At 35.6% G+C, this 12,363-nt stretch overlaps 2 protein-coding genes across 2 annotated transcripts; one reads left to right on the plus strand and one right to left on the minus strand.

The window, feature by feature from the left end:
* Positions 1-8,879: 8,879 nt before the first annotated feature.
* On the plus strand, positions 8,880-10,050 carry LOC133319022 (uncharacterized). Its single transcript, XM_061521899.1, has one exon. The coding sequence runs from the start codon at positions 8,893-8,895 to the stop codon at positions 10,048-10,050; it is 1,158 nt and encodes a 385-aa protein (XP_061377883.1). The 5' UTR covers positions 8,880-8,892.
* A 219-nt stretch (positions 10,051-10,269) lies between these two features.
* On the minus strand, positions 10,270-11,358 carry LOC133319023 (uncharacterized). Its single transcript, XM_061521900.1, has one exon. The coding sequence runs from the start codon at positions 11,356-11,358 to the stop codon at positions 10,270-10,272; it is 1,089 nt and encodes a 362-aa protein (XP_061377884.1).
* Positions 11,359-12,363: the final 1,005 nt, after the last annotated feature.

Raw genomic sequence — 12,363 nt, forward strand, 5'->3', positions numbered from 1 at the left:
AATTTTATATATTGTAATTGCCTAGCAAGTTTTATACTTTTAAATTGTGATTTAGAATCGTAAGTTTATATAATTTTTATCAATGTTATAGTTGTATTTATCATAGTAATTGGAAAAGTGTTCATTATTGTAAAAGGAGTGTATCAAATAACGATAAATACCTATATAGGTATAATAAAATACAGTGAACTGGATCAAAGTATAGTTTAAACTGTACTAAATTAAATTACATCACATTCAATCAAAAGAGGCTGCAAAGTATACTGAATTAATTAAATTCAACCAAACAAAAGTATACTGAAAAACTAAATAAAACCCACCGAAATGGACAAGAGTAGAATCATGAACGGCAGCAGTGATGTCAATAAAAATAACAGTAGCAACAACAAGAGCACCAGCAACACGAACACCAATGGTGATAAATACAAGCCGCCCATGATGGGTACGTACCAGAGAAAAGTGTTTCCGGAACCATCGTTTAACAAAGATGCTTCCACACAGACTTTCAAACGTGATTTTGTCAGCAACGAAAAATATGGAAAGTGTGAATTTTGGAACCGTCAAAATAAGAATAGGGACGGTTCGTGGAGAAAATGAGATCTCTGTTCCTGTTTTGTGTTCCTATCTATCTAATGTATTGTTGGAGTTGTGATAGTCGTCGGTGTTTTTTTCTTCATCAGCATCATCGTCATCATCAGCATCAGAATCATCAGCATCACCACTACAATCGCCGTCATTGTGATTAAGAACTTTTTTTTGTGATTTTTTTAGGTGTATATCCATGAGTTTATTGTTATAATTTTCATATACTTTCTTGTTAATTTCATAACTGGGATTTTTTGTAATTATTGAAAATAAAAATTGATTACTGTTTACTTTTTTTTGTCTTTTACTATTCATAAACTCGAAATATTCATAGGCAGCAAAGTCTGCACACACTATAATTTTCAATAAAGTGTTCAAAATTTCTGTTGTCAATTGAAATCTGTTGCCGCATGATTCCACATTCACGCCATGATTCGCATATCTGTTGAGTTTGGTGATTTTTTTTATAATGACATCGTCGGTGTTGTCATCGGTGATTTTAATGGTGGCCTTGCCGTTCATTTCATTGAACATTTTATTTAAAATTCTTGTTGAAAATATGTGAACGATGCTGTTGTCGTTGTCGCAATTCAACTGGCTGAATGACACCAGTGAAATCTGTTTCTTCAAAAATAATGGTACGAATTTAAGTTTTATGCGATCCAGGCCGGTCAGGTTGCAGTACATGTTCAAAAATATGTTGTATAAATTTTCCAATTTGTATGGATTTTCTTTAATTCTGTTTAGTTGATTTTGATTGCAACATTGTTGGCGTGATTGTTTACTTTGATGTTCTTTTTTACAATGTCACCTTTTTTGAAGTTTCCCGTTTTCTTTGTACTTGCATCTTTTTTGACATTTACACATTTCTTGACATTTAAATCCTCTTTGGTACCTGTATTCTTTTTGACATTTAAATCTTTTTCAGTATTTACATTTTTTTTGACGTTTACATCTTTTTTGACACTAGCAGTTTGTTTCAAATTCAAATGCCTCTTTGTAAGATTAATTTTCTTGTTGTTTGCATCTGTTTCAACATTTGGCTTTCTTACAGTAGTCTCTTGCTTTAAATTTATATTATTTTCGGTGTTGTCATCTCTTTTGCTATTTTGTTAGGATGTCGCGTGTCACTATTTTGTTAGGATACCTGAATCACTATTTTGTTAGGATACCTGAATTGAATATCGAAATTCATCCGGGTTCTTATACCAAGGGTATGGTGTGGAATCATTAAGATTAAATTAGCATGTATTCGAGGAAATTATTAATTTGAAATTTTTAAGATTAAGTAATCGGTTGGTTATTATAATGCTCGAACATCGAAAACTTATCATTAATTTAACATCAACATCTACAACCACATTTACAATTTCAAAAAGCCATATTCCCATACTGTCGAAACTGCAGATTGATAAATTTGTCCAATTGCAAAGTTCAATAACCCACAACACCACCCGAACAATGTCTACAAATGACAAGGCGATGTGTTTTAACCCCAAGAGTCTGTACTTCATCACGGTGGATAGGATGAAACAGTTTGATATGTACGAGCGTGATGTGATTCGACTACCGCTGCCGAGAACCATCATCTACGACCTGCTGCCCCTGTTTGCGGAACTGCCGCCCGGTTGGTACTACTGCCCGCACATTGAACAGTTTGTCATCAATGCCAGTGAGTTTAGTGAAGATGTTCAGAAAAATATCTGTGATCACTGGCGGAAGAATGATGTGGAAGGCTATCATTTTGCTATAAAACTTTGCATCTATTGGAAGCCATTTTGCCCGGAACCGGTGGATGAGGATGATCACATCGACATTTACATGAACGAGGATCTGTTACAGTTTCATTTGTCGCAAATTTTCAACAGATTTGAAAATCGCATGCTGCCATGGATTCACAATGTGTCGGAACTGTGTGATGTAATTCATCTCACCACCACCAAGTACATGAAAGTGTCTAATAATTTTCAACCTCCGCAATGGTTGCGTCTCGTGAAATTTCCCTCAAAATTTTCGTAGGCGCTTTAAATTTTATTGTAGAATTTTTTGTTGTTGAAATTTCGATTGTAGTTTTGTTATTAGTTTTATAGTAAATGGATATCTTAATTTTGCATGTGTTGGTTTTATTGATTTTTATTATTTTTTATACCTTAAAATTAAATAAAATAATTTTAAAAAAAGAACTAAATATTCACGCTCACTTGTAAATGATATTCCTCGCTCTTCAATACCGACAAATTGTACAGCTGCAGGAACTGTTCGAACTCGAACTCCTGTCCCGGCGGCTGTTTGTGTAGGTTGACCTGATTGTGCAATTCGTACATCATGGTGGTGGCATCTTTGGTTTTAAAAATGGGTATGCAGAGCGTTTTGAGCGGTTGCATTTCTTGATAGTTCTTCTGACATGTGGGACATGGCAACAGCAGATAGAGCGTCATTAGGATGCAGTTGAACTGTAAATGTAAATTAAATCTGTCCGTGTAGAAGCTGCTCAAATGCAGAAAGCGCCAGTAAACGTGTCCCCACCATGGCAAATTTTCCCTATTCAACTCTGGCAATTCGAACATTATGCGAATCTGTTCGTAGTAATTGTTAGAGAACATGTCTAAATCTACATTCTTAACATCATCAGTAGATGTAACCGTGACAGTATCAATATCATCAGCAGCAACATTACCCTCGCCTAAATCACTGTCATCTACACCAACACCATCAACAGATGTCTTTGAAATTCTCTTTAGGATAAGACCGATGAAATTGAACAGATTTCCATGCACCGCTTTATAGATGGTGACCAGCGGTTGAATGGGTTTTATGACACTGACATAGTATAAAAACTCTGATAACACTTTTCTGTATTCCTCATCTCTGTTAACTTTGGTGTAACTATATTTTCTCACGGTGAATATTTTATCAATGTCCACGGTGAAGGGTTCCATTGTGTGTATGTGTTTAAATGTTTATTTGTATTTTTATTAAAAAAAATATAAATTTGTAAATTGTAGTTAAATCCCCCTCACACCCTTCTCGCTAAATTATAAATTTAACCATCAGTATAAATGCAACTATCGAAATCATCGCAATTAAAATTGAACATCAATCATCACAAGCATCATTCAATTCAATAATAAACAACTATAAAAAAACTACAAAAATTTTACAATCGTATTAAACAATCCCGCCTGCGGGAATACATATGAAGCGGCATAGGACATCATATTTGTCTCTATGTATTTATTCTGAATGGTGATGTAATTATCCAAAAATCCAGTCACATTGAATTGTATGTTCAGAAATGATGCGAAATTAAAAAGTATACTAACTAAAAATATGAGCAGCGCGAAAGTGTACAGTTTAAAGGCCATCAGACCCAGACCAAAGACCATGGAGATGATCGAAAATTTAAACATGTTGCCGAACGTCTGAATTCTATCCATGTGAGATTGTTCATAATTTTGAAAATCTCTATAGTTATAAATTTTATTTTTCACCACCAACTCTTTCATTTTATTCGGTATGTCAATCTTATCATTGTCCAGCTGTTTTCCGATATCGATACGCCAACAATTGTGCAGTATACTGCTCAGCGAGGCTGAGCTTACGCAGATCAGTCTGCAGAGTCTGGTATATTCGTACGATTATCTGTCCCATCTGACTATAAATGCCAGCGGCTCTCGTATCGATATCGGAAAACAGCTGGACAATGATAAGATTGACATACCGAATAAAATGAAAGAGTTGGTGGTGAAAAATAAAATTTATAACTATAGAGATTTTCAAAATTATGAACAATCTCACATGGATAGAATTCAGACGTTCGGCAACATGTTTAAATTTTCGATCATCTCCATGGTCTTTGGTCTGGGTCTGATGGCCTTTAAACTGTACACTTTCGCGCTGCTCATATTTTTAGTTAGTATACTTTTTAATTTCGCATCATTTCTGAACATACAATTCAATGTGACTGGATTTTTGGATAATTACATCACCATTCAGAATAAATACATAGAGACAAATATGATGTCCTATGCCGCTTCATATGTATTCCCGCAGGCGGGATTGTTTAATACGATTGTAAAATTTTTGTAGTTTTTTTATAGTTGTTTATTATTGAATTGAATGATGCTTGTGATGATTGATGTTCAATTTTAATTGCGATGATTTCGATAGTTGCATTTATACTGATGGTTAAATTTATAATTTAGCGAGAAGGGTGTGAGGGGGATTTAACTACAATTTACAAATTTATATTTTTTTTAATAAAAATACAAATAAACATTTAAACACATACACACAATGGAACCCTTCACCGTGGACATTGATAAAATATTCACCGTGAGAAAATATAGTTACACCAAAGTTAACAGAGATGAGGAATACAGAAAAGTGTTATCAGAGTTTTTATACTATGTCAGTGTCATAAAACCCATTCAACCGCTGGTCACCATCTATAAAGCGGTGCATGGAAATCTGTTCAATTTCATCGGTCTTATCCTAAAGAGAATTTCAAAGACATCTGTTGATGGTGTTGGTGTAGATGACAGTGATTTAGGCGAGGGTAATGTTGCTGCTGATGATATTGATACTGTCACGGTTACATCTACTGATGATGTTAAGAATGTAGATTTAGACATGTTCTCTAACAATTACTACGAACAGATTCGCATAATGTTCGAATTGTCAGAGTTGAATAGGGAAAATTTGCCATGGTGGGGACACGTTTACTGGCGCTTTCTGCATTTGAGCAGCTTCTACACGGACAGATTTAATTTACATTTACAGTTCAAATGCATCCTAATGACGCTCTATCTGCTGTTGCCATGTCCCACATGTCAGAAGAACTATCAAGAAATGCAACCGCTCAAAACGCTCTGCATACCCATTTTTAAAACCAAAGATGCCACCACCATGATGTACGAATTGCACAATCAGGTCAACCTACACAAACAGCCGCCGGGACAGGAGTTCGAGTTCGAACAGTTCCTGCAGCTGTACAATTTGTCGGTATTGAAGAGCGAGGAATATCATTTACAAGTGAGCGTGAATATTTAGTTCTTTTTTTAAAATTATTTTATTTAATTTTAAGGTATAAAAAAATAATAAAAATCAATAAAACCAACACATGCAAAATTAAGATATCCATTTACTATAAAACTAATAACAAAACTACAATCGAAATTTCAACAACAAAAAATTCTACAATAAAATTTAAAGCGCCTACGAAAATTTTGAGGGAAATTTCACGAGACGCAACCATTGCGGAGGTTGAAAATTATTAGACACTTTCATGTACTTGGTGGTGGTGAGATGAATTACATCACACAGTTCCGACACATTGTGAATCCATGGCAGCATGCGATTTTCAAATCTGTTGAAAATTTGCGACAAATGAAACTGTAACAGATCCTCGTTCATGTAAATGTCGATGTGATCATCCTCATCCACCGGTTCCGGGCAAAATGGCTTCCAATAGATGCAAAGTTTTATAGCAAAATGATAGCCTTCCACATCATTCTTCCGCCAGTGATCACAGATATTTTTCTGAACATCTTCACTAAACTCACTGGCATTGATGACAAACTGTTCAATGTGCGGGCAGTAGTACCAACCGGGCGGCAGTTCCGCAAACAGGGGCAGCAGGTCGTAGATGATGGTTCTCGGCAGCGGTAGTCGAATCACATCACGCTCGTACATATCAAACTGTTTCATCCTATCCACCGTGATGAAGTACAGACTCTTGGGGTTAAAACACATCGCCTTGTCATTTGTAGACATTGTTCGGGTGGTGTTGTGGGTTATTGAACTTTGCAATTGGACAAATTTATCAATCTGCAGTTTCGACAGTATGGGAATATGGCTTTTTGAAATTGTAAATGTGGTTGTAGATGTTGATGTTAAATTAATGATAAGTTTTCGATGTTCGAGCATTATAATAACCAACCGATTACTTAATCTTAAAAATTTCAAATTAATAATTTCCTCGAATACATGCTAATTTAATCTTAATGATTCCACACCATACCCTTGGTATAAGAACCCGGATGAATTTCGATATTCAATTCAGGTATCCTAACAAAATAGTGATTCAGGTATCCTAACAAAATAGTGACACGCGACATCCTAACAAAATAGCAAAAGAGATGACAACACCGAAAATAATATAAATTTAAAGCAAGAGACTACTGTAAGAAAGCCAAATGTTGAAACAGATGCAAACAACAAGAAAATTAATCTTACAAAGAGGCATTTGAATTTGAAACAAACTGCTAGTGTCAAAAAAGATGTAAACGTCAAAAAAAATGTAAATACTGAAAAAGATTTAAATGTCAAAAAGAATACAGGTACCAAAGAGGATTTAAATGTCAAGAAATGTGTAAATGTCAAAAAAGATGCAAGTACAAAGAAAACGGGAAACTTCAAAAAAGGTGACATTGTAAAAAAGAACATCAAAGTAAACAATCACGCCAACAATGTTGCAATCAAAATCAACTAAACAGAATTAAAGAAAATCCATACAAATTGGAAAATTTATACAACATATTTTTGAACATGTACTGCAACCTGACCGGCCTGGATCGCATAAAACTTAAATTCGTACCATTATTTTTGAAGAAACAGATTTCACTGGTGTCATTCAGCCAGTTGAATTGCGACAACGACAACAGCATCGTTCACATATTTTCAACAAGAATTTTAAATAAAATGTTCAATGAAATGAACGGCAAGGCCACCATTAAAATCACCGATGACAACACCGACGATGTCATTATAAAAAAAATCACCAAACTCAACAGATATGCGAATCATGGCGTGAATGTGGAATCATGCGGCAACAGATTTCAATTGACAACAGAAATTTTGAACACTTTATTGAAAATTATAGTGTGTGCAGACTTTGCTGCCTATGAATATTTCGAGTTTATGAATAGTAAAAGACAAAAAAAGTAAACAGTAATCAATTTTTATTTTCAATAATTACAAAAAATCCCAGTTATGAAATTAACAAGAAAGTATATGAAAATTATAACAATAAACTCATGGATATACACCTAAAAAAATCACAAAAAAAAGTTCTTAATCACAATGACGGCGATTGTAGTGGTGATGCTGATGATTCTGATGCTGATGATGACGATGATGCTGATGAAGAAAAAAACACCGACGACTATCACAACTCCAACAATACATTAGATAGATAGGAACACAAAACAGGAACAGAGATCTCATTTTCTCCACGAACCGTCCCTATTCTTATTTTGACGGTTCCAAAATTCACACTTTCCATATTTTTCGTTGCTGACAAAATCACGTTTGAAAGTCTGTGTGGAAGCATCTTTGTTAAACGATGGTTCCGGAAACACTTTTCTCTGGTACGTACCCATCATGGGCGGCTTGTATTTATCACCATTGGTGTTCGTGTTGCTGGTGCTCTTGTTGTTGCTACTGTTATTTTTATTGACATCACTGCTGCCGTTCATGATTCTACTCTTGTCCATTTCGGTGGGTTTTATTTAGTTTTTCAGTATACTTTTGTTTGGTTGAATTTAATTAATTCAGTATACTTTGCAGCCTCTTTTGATTGAATGTGATGTAATTTAATTTAGTACAGTTTAAACTATACTTTGATCCAGTTCACTGTATTTTATTATACCTATATAGGTATTTATCGTTATTTGATACACTCCTTTTACAATAATGAACACTTTTCCAATTACTATGATAAATACAACTATAACATTGATAAAAATTATATAAACTTACGATTCTAAATCACAATTTAAAAGTATAAAACTTGCTAGGCAATTACAATATATAAAATTTGGTATAAATTACAAGTTATTTAGTTAACACAACCTTCAAATAAACACAAACTAAAACGTTTCTAATAATAACACAAATGCAACTTTTTTAAAATGAACACAAACTTTTCCTTTTCTTCTATACTATGATTGCACTCGTTCAACGATGACAATTGTTCATTCGACACAACCACAATTTTTTAAAATTAATAATACCTATTAACTTTTTTTTTGGTAATATGGAACACTTAAACTTGTTATAATAAATGCAAAATTGACGGAGGTATTGTATTAATGGTACATACTGTATCAGCTGTGATGCGAATATACTATTGTGCCCCGAGTTGTTGAATTTATACAAAAATATTGTCAGTTTTGATTGCAGAGTAATCATTTACGTAGAATCCTTAAGATTATCTAATCACTATTTACAGATAAATCTACAATTGTATTCGCATACAATCATTAAGATTTTTTGTCTGTAATGACTAGAATCATCTAAGGGACCATGGCGTACTATACACAAGTTGATCTTCAGAATGCCTCCATGTATGCCAAGCAACGCCTGCTACTTCATTACATTAAATTTATAAACGAAAAATACCCGCACATTGGCAGCGAAGTTGCGTACACGGTGAAACAGGCTGACCCCGAAAAAGATTACTATTTCCCAGAGACGTTCAGGTCCAGTGCCATTGTAGTGGACGTGAACATAACCAAGGATCTGTGCGAAAAAATATCCTGCAATTCGGCCACAAACAAGGGTGCTTGTAAATTCGGCGATCAAGCCTCACTGTATAGAATAGGGGACATGGAAAAGTTTAAGGTGCAATGTCAACCGGCTTGTTACAATTTAAAGAATCAGCTGGTATTCGACGATGACGGCAAAGAGGTGGTGCAATCCCATCGATTCGAATGGAACAAGAACAATAAATGTGAATTCGTAAATTCCGCCGTCACCTGGATGGAGAAACCATTCTATCGTTCCATGGAAATTTACGAGAAGCGTGTCAACGATCTCGAATTGGGTTTCAACTATGACGAAGATTTGGACATGTATTTTTACAATAAATACTATTGCAACGTGTACTTTGACACCTACGATCCCGCAACCAAAAACTGCAAGACCGCATGGTATGATTTCATTGCCAATGTGGTCGTTGGTGAGAACATTATGAAATTACTGAAAGCGGGCATCAGTTATATTGAAAATGGCAACACAATAATTCCCTCCCGTCTACCGAGCCCCCCTAAAATAGATGACAAATGGAAACTTGAGAATTGGAGAAAAGATATTAATAGTAAATTCGTAATACCCAATACGGAGATCAAATTCAATGTGACGGAAGGTGAAAGCGCTGCCGCACCGAATCCGTTGGCCGCTGGATATGCCAGCGACACGGGAACAACGAGAGATGAAACGAAAGATGAGAGCGGAGACGATGACGAAACCAAAGACGGCAACTCATCACAGAACGTGGTCGAAGCAATTCTGGTGGGTCTGTTGGAGAGCATAGTGTCGACGGAGTTTTTGGAAAGCATCGCCGTAGACGTTGGCACCACCATTTTGGTGTTGAGCTGTTTGCGCATTGAAAATTTTGAAAAAACGTCTGTTTCCATGGCCATCGGGGTATTGTTGCTGAACCCAACTGTTCCCAGAACATGAATAGCAGATCAAAAATTGAACCACATTAGCACTATACCGATACGGTACTGAGCAACACCGAGATTTGGCAAGAACTGAAACAGAAGTCCCAAGCTTCGGACAGCCAGCGTCTGTATAATGCTTTACCACGTTCACCACGGACGCCTTCATGTTCTCGAACAGTTGGACGTTCAGCTTCAGCACCGCCTCGGCCATGGAAACAGACAGTTTTTCAAAATTTCAATGCAAAATTTTGAGCTGTGTCACCAAAATGGTGGTGCCAACGTCTACGGCGATGCTTTCCAAAAACTCCGTCGACACTATGCTCTCCAACAGACCCACCAGAATTGCTTCGACCACGTTCTGTGATGAGTTGCCGTCTTTGGTTTCGTCATCGTCTCCGCTCTCATCTTTCGTTTCATCTCTCGTTGTTCCCGTGTCGCTGGCATATCCAGCGGCCAACGGATTCGGTGCGGCAGCGCTTTCACCTTCCGTCACATTGAATTTGATCTCCGTATTGGGTATTACGAATTTACTATTAATATCTTTTCTCCAATTCTCAAGTTTCCATTTGTCATCTATTTTAGGGGGGCTCGGTAGACGGGAGGGAATTATTGTGTTGCCATTTTCAATATAACTGATGCCCGCTTTCAGTAATTTCATAATGTTCTCACCAACGACCACATTGGCAATGAAATCATACCATGCGGTCTTGCAGTTTTTGGTTGCGGGATCGTAGGTGTCAAAGTACACGTTGCAATAGTATTTATTGTAAAAATACATGTCCAAATCTTCGTCATAGTTGAAACCCAATTCGAGATCGTTGACACGCTTCTCGTAAATTTCCATGGAACGATAGAATGGTTTCTCCATCCAGGTGACGGCGGAATTTACGAATTCACATTTATTGTTCTTGTTCCATTCGAATCGATGGGATTGCACCACCTCTTTGCCGTCATCGTCGAATACCAGCTGATTCTTTAAATTGTAACAAGCCGGTTGACATTGCACCTTAAACTTTTCCATGTCCCCTATTCTATACAGTGAGGCTTGATCGCCGAATTTACAAGCACCCTTGTTTGTGGCCGAATTGCAGGATATTTTTTCGCACAGATCCTTGGTTATGTTCACGTCCACTACAATGGCACTGGACCTGAACGTCTCTGGGAAATAGTAATCTTTTTCGGGGTCAGCCTGTTTCACCGTGTACGCAACTTCGCTGCCAATGTGCGGGTATTTTTCGTTTATAAATTTAATGTAATGAAGTAGCAGGCGTTGCTTGGCATACATGGAGGCATTCTGAAGATCAACTTGTGTATAGTACGCCATGGTCCCTTAGATGATTCTAGTCATTACAGACAAAAAATCTTAATGATTGTATGCGAATACAATTGTAGATTTATCTGTAAATAGTGATTAGATAATCTTAAGGATTCTACGTAAATGATTACTCTGCAATCAAAACTGACAATATTTTTGTATAAATTCAACAACTCGGGGCACAATAGTATATTCGCATCACAGCTGATACAGTATGTACCATTAATACAATACCTCCGTCAATTTTGCATTTATTATAACAAGTTTAAGTGTTCCATATTACCAAAAAAAAGTTAATAGGTATTATTAATTTTAAAAAATTGTGGTTGTGTCGAATGAACAATTGTCATCGTTGAACGAGTGCAATCATAGTATAGAAGAAAAGGAAAAGTTTGTGTTCATTTTAAAAAAGTTGCATTTGTGTTATTATTAGAAACGTTTTAGTTTGTGTTTATTTGAAGGTTGTGTTAACTAAATAACTTGTAATTTATACCAAATTTTATATATTGTAATTGCCTAGCAAGTTTTATACTTTTAAATTGTGATTTAGAATCGTAAGTTTATATAATTTTTATCAATGTTATAGTTGTATTTATCATAGTAATTGGAAAAGTGTTCATTATTGTAAAAGGAGTGTATCAAATAACGATAAATACCTATATAGGTATAATAAAATACAGTGAACTGGATCAAAGTATAGTTTAAACTGTACTAAATTAAATTACATCACATTCAATCAAAAGAGGCTGCAAAGTATACTGAATTAATTAAATTCAACCAAACAAAAGTATACTGAAAAACTAAATAAAACCCACCGAAATGGACAAGAGTAGAATCATGAACGGCAGCAGTGATGTCAATAAAAATAACAGTAGCAACAACAAGAGCACCAGCAACACGAACACCAATGGTGATAAATACAAGCCGCCCATGATGGGTACGTACCAGAGAAAAGTGTTTCCGGAACCATCGTTTAACAAAGATGCTTCCACACAGACTTTCAAACGTGATTTT

This window comes from Danaus plexippus, chromosome 11 (assembly GCF_018135715.1).
Source record: "Danaus plexippus chromosome 11, MEX_DaPlex, whole genome shotgun sequence".
Taxonomy (NCBI): domain Eukaryota; kingdom Metazoa; phylum Arthropoda; class Insecta; order Lepidoptera; family Nymphalidae; genus Danaus; species Danaus plexippus.

What these genes read in the sequence shown, in the direction of transcription:
- LOC133319023 (XM_061521900.1), bottom strand. Translation starts at nt 11,358, where the DNA reads ATGGCGTACTATACACAAGTTGATCTTCAGAATGCCTCCATGTATGCC.
- LOC133319022 (XM_061521899.1), top strand. Translation starts at nt 8,893, where the DNA reads ATGGCGTACTATACACAAGTTGATCTTCAGAATGCCTCCATGTATGCC.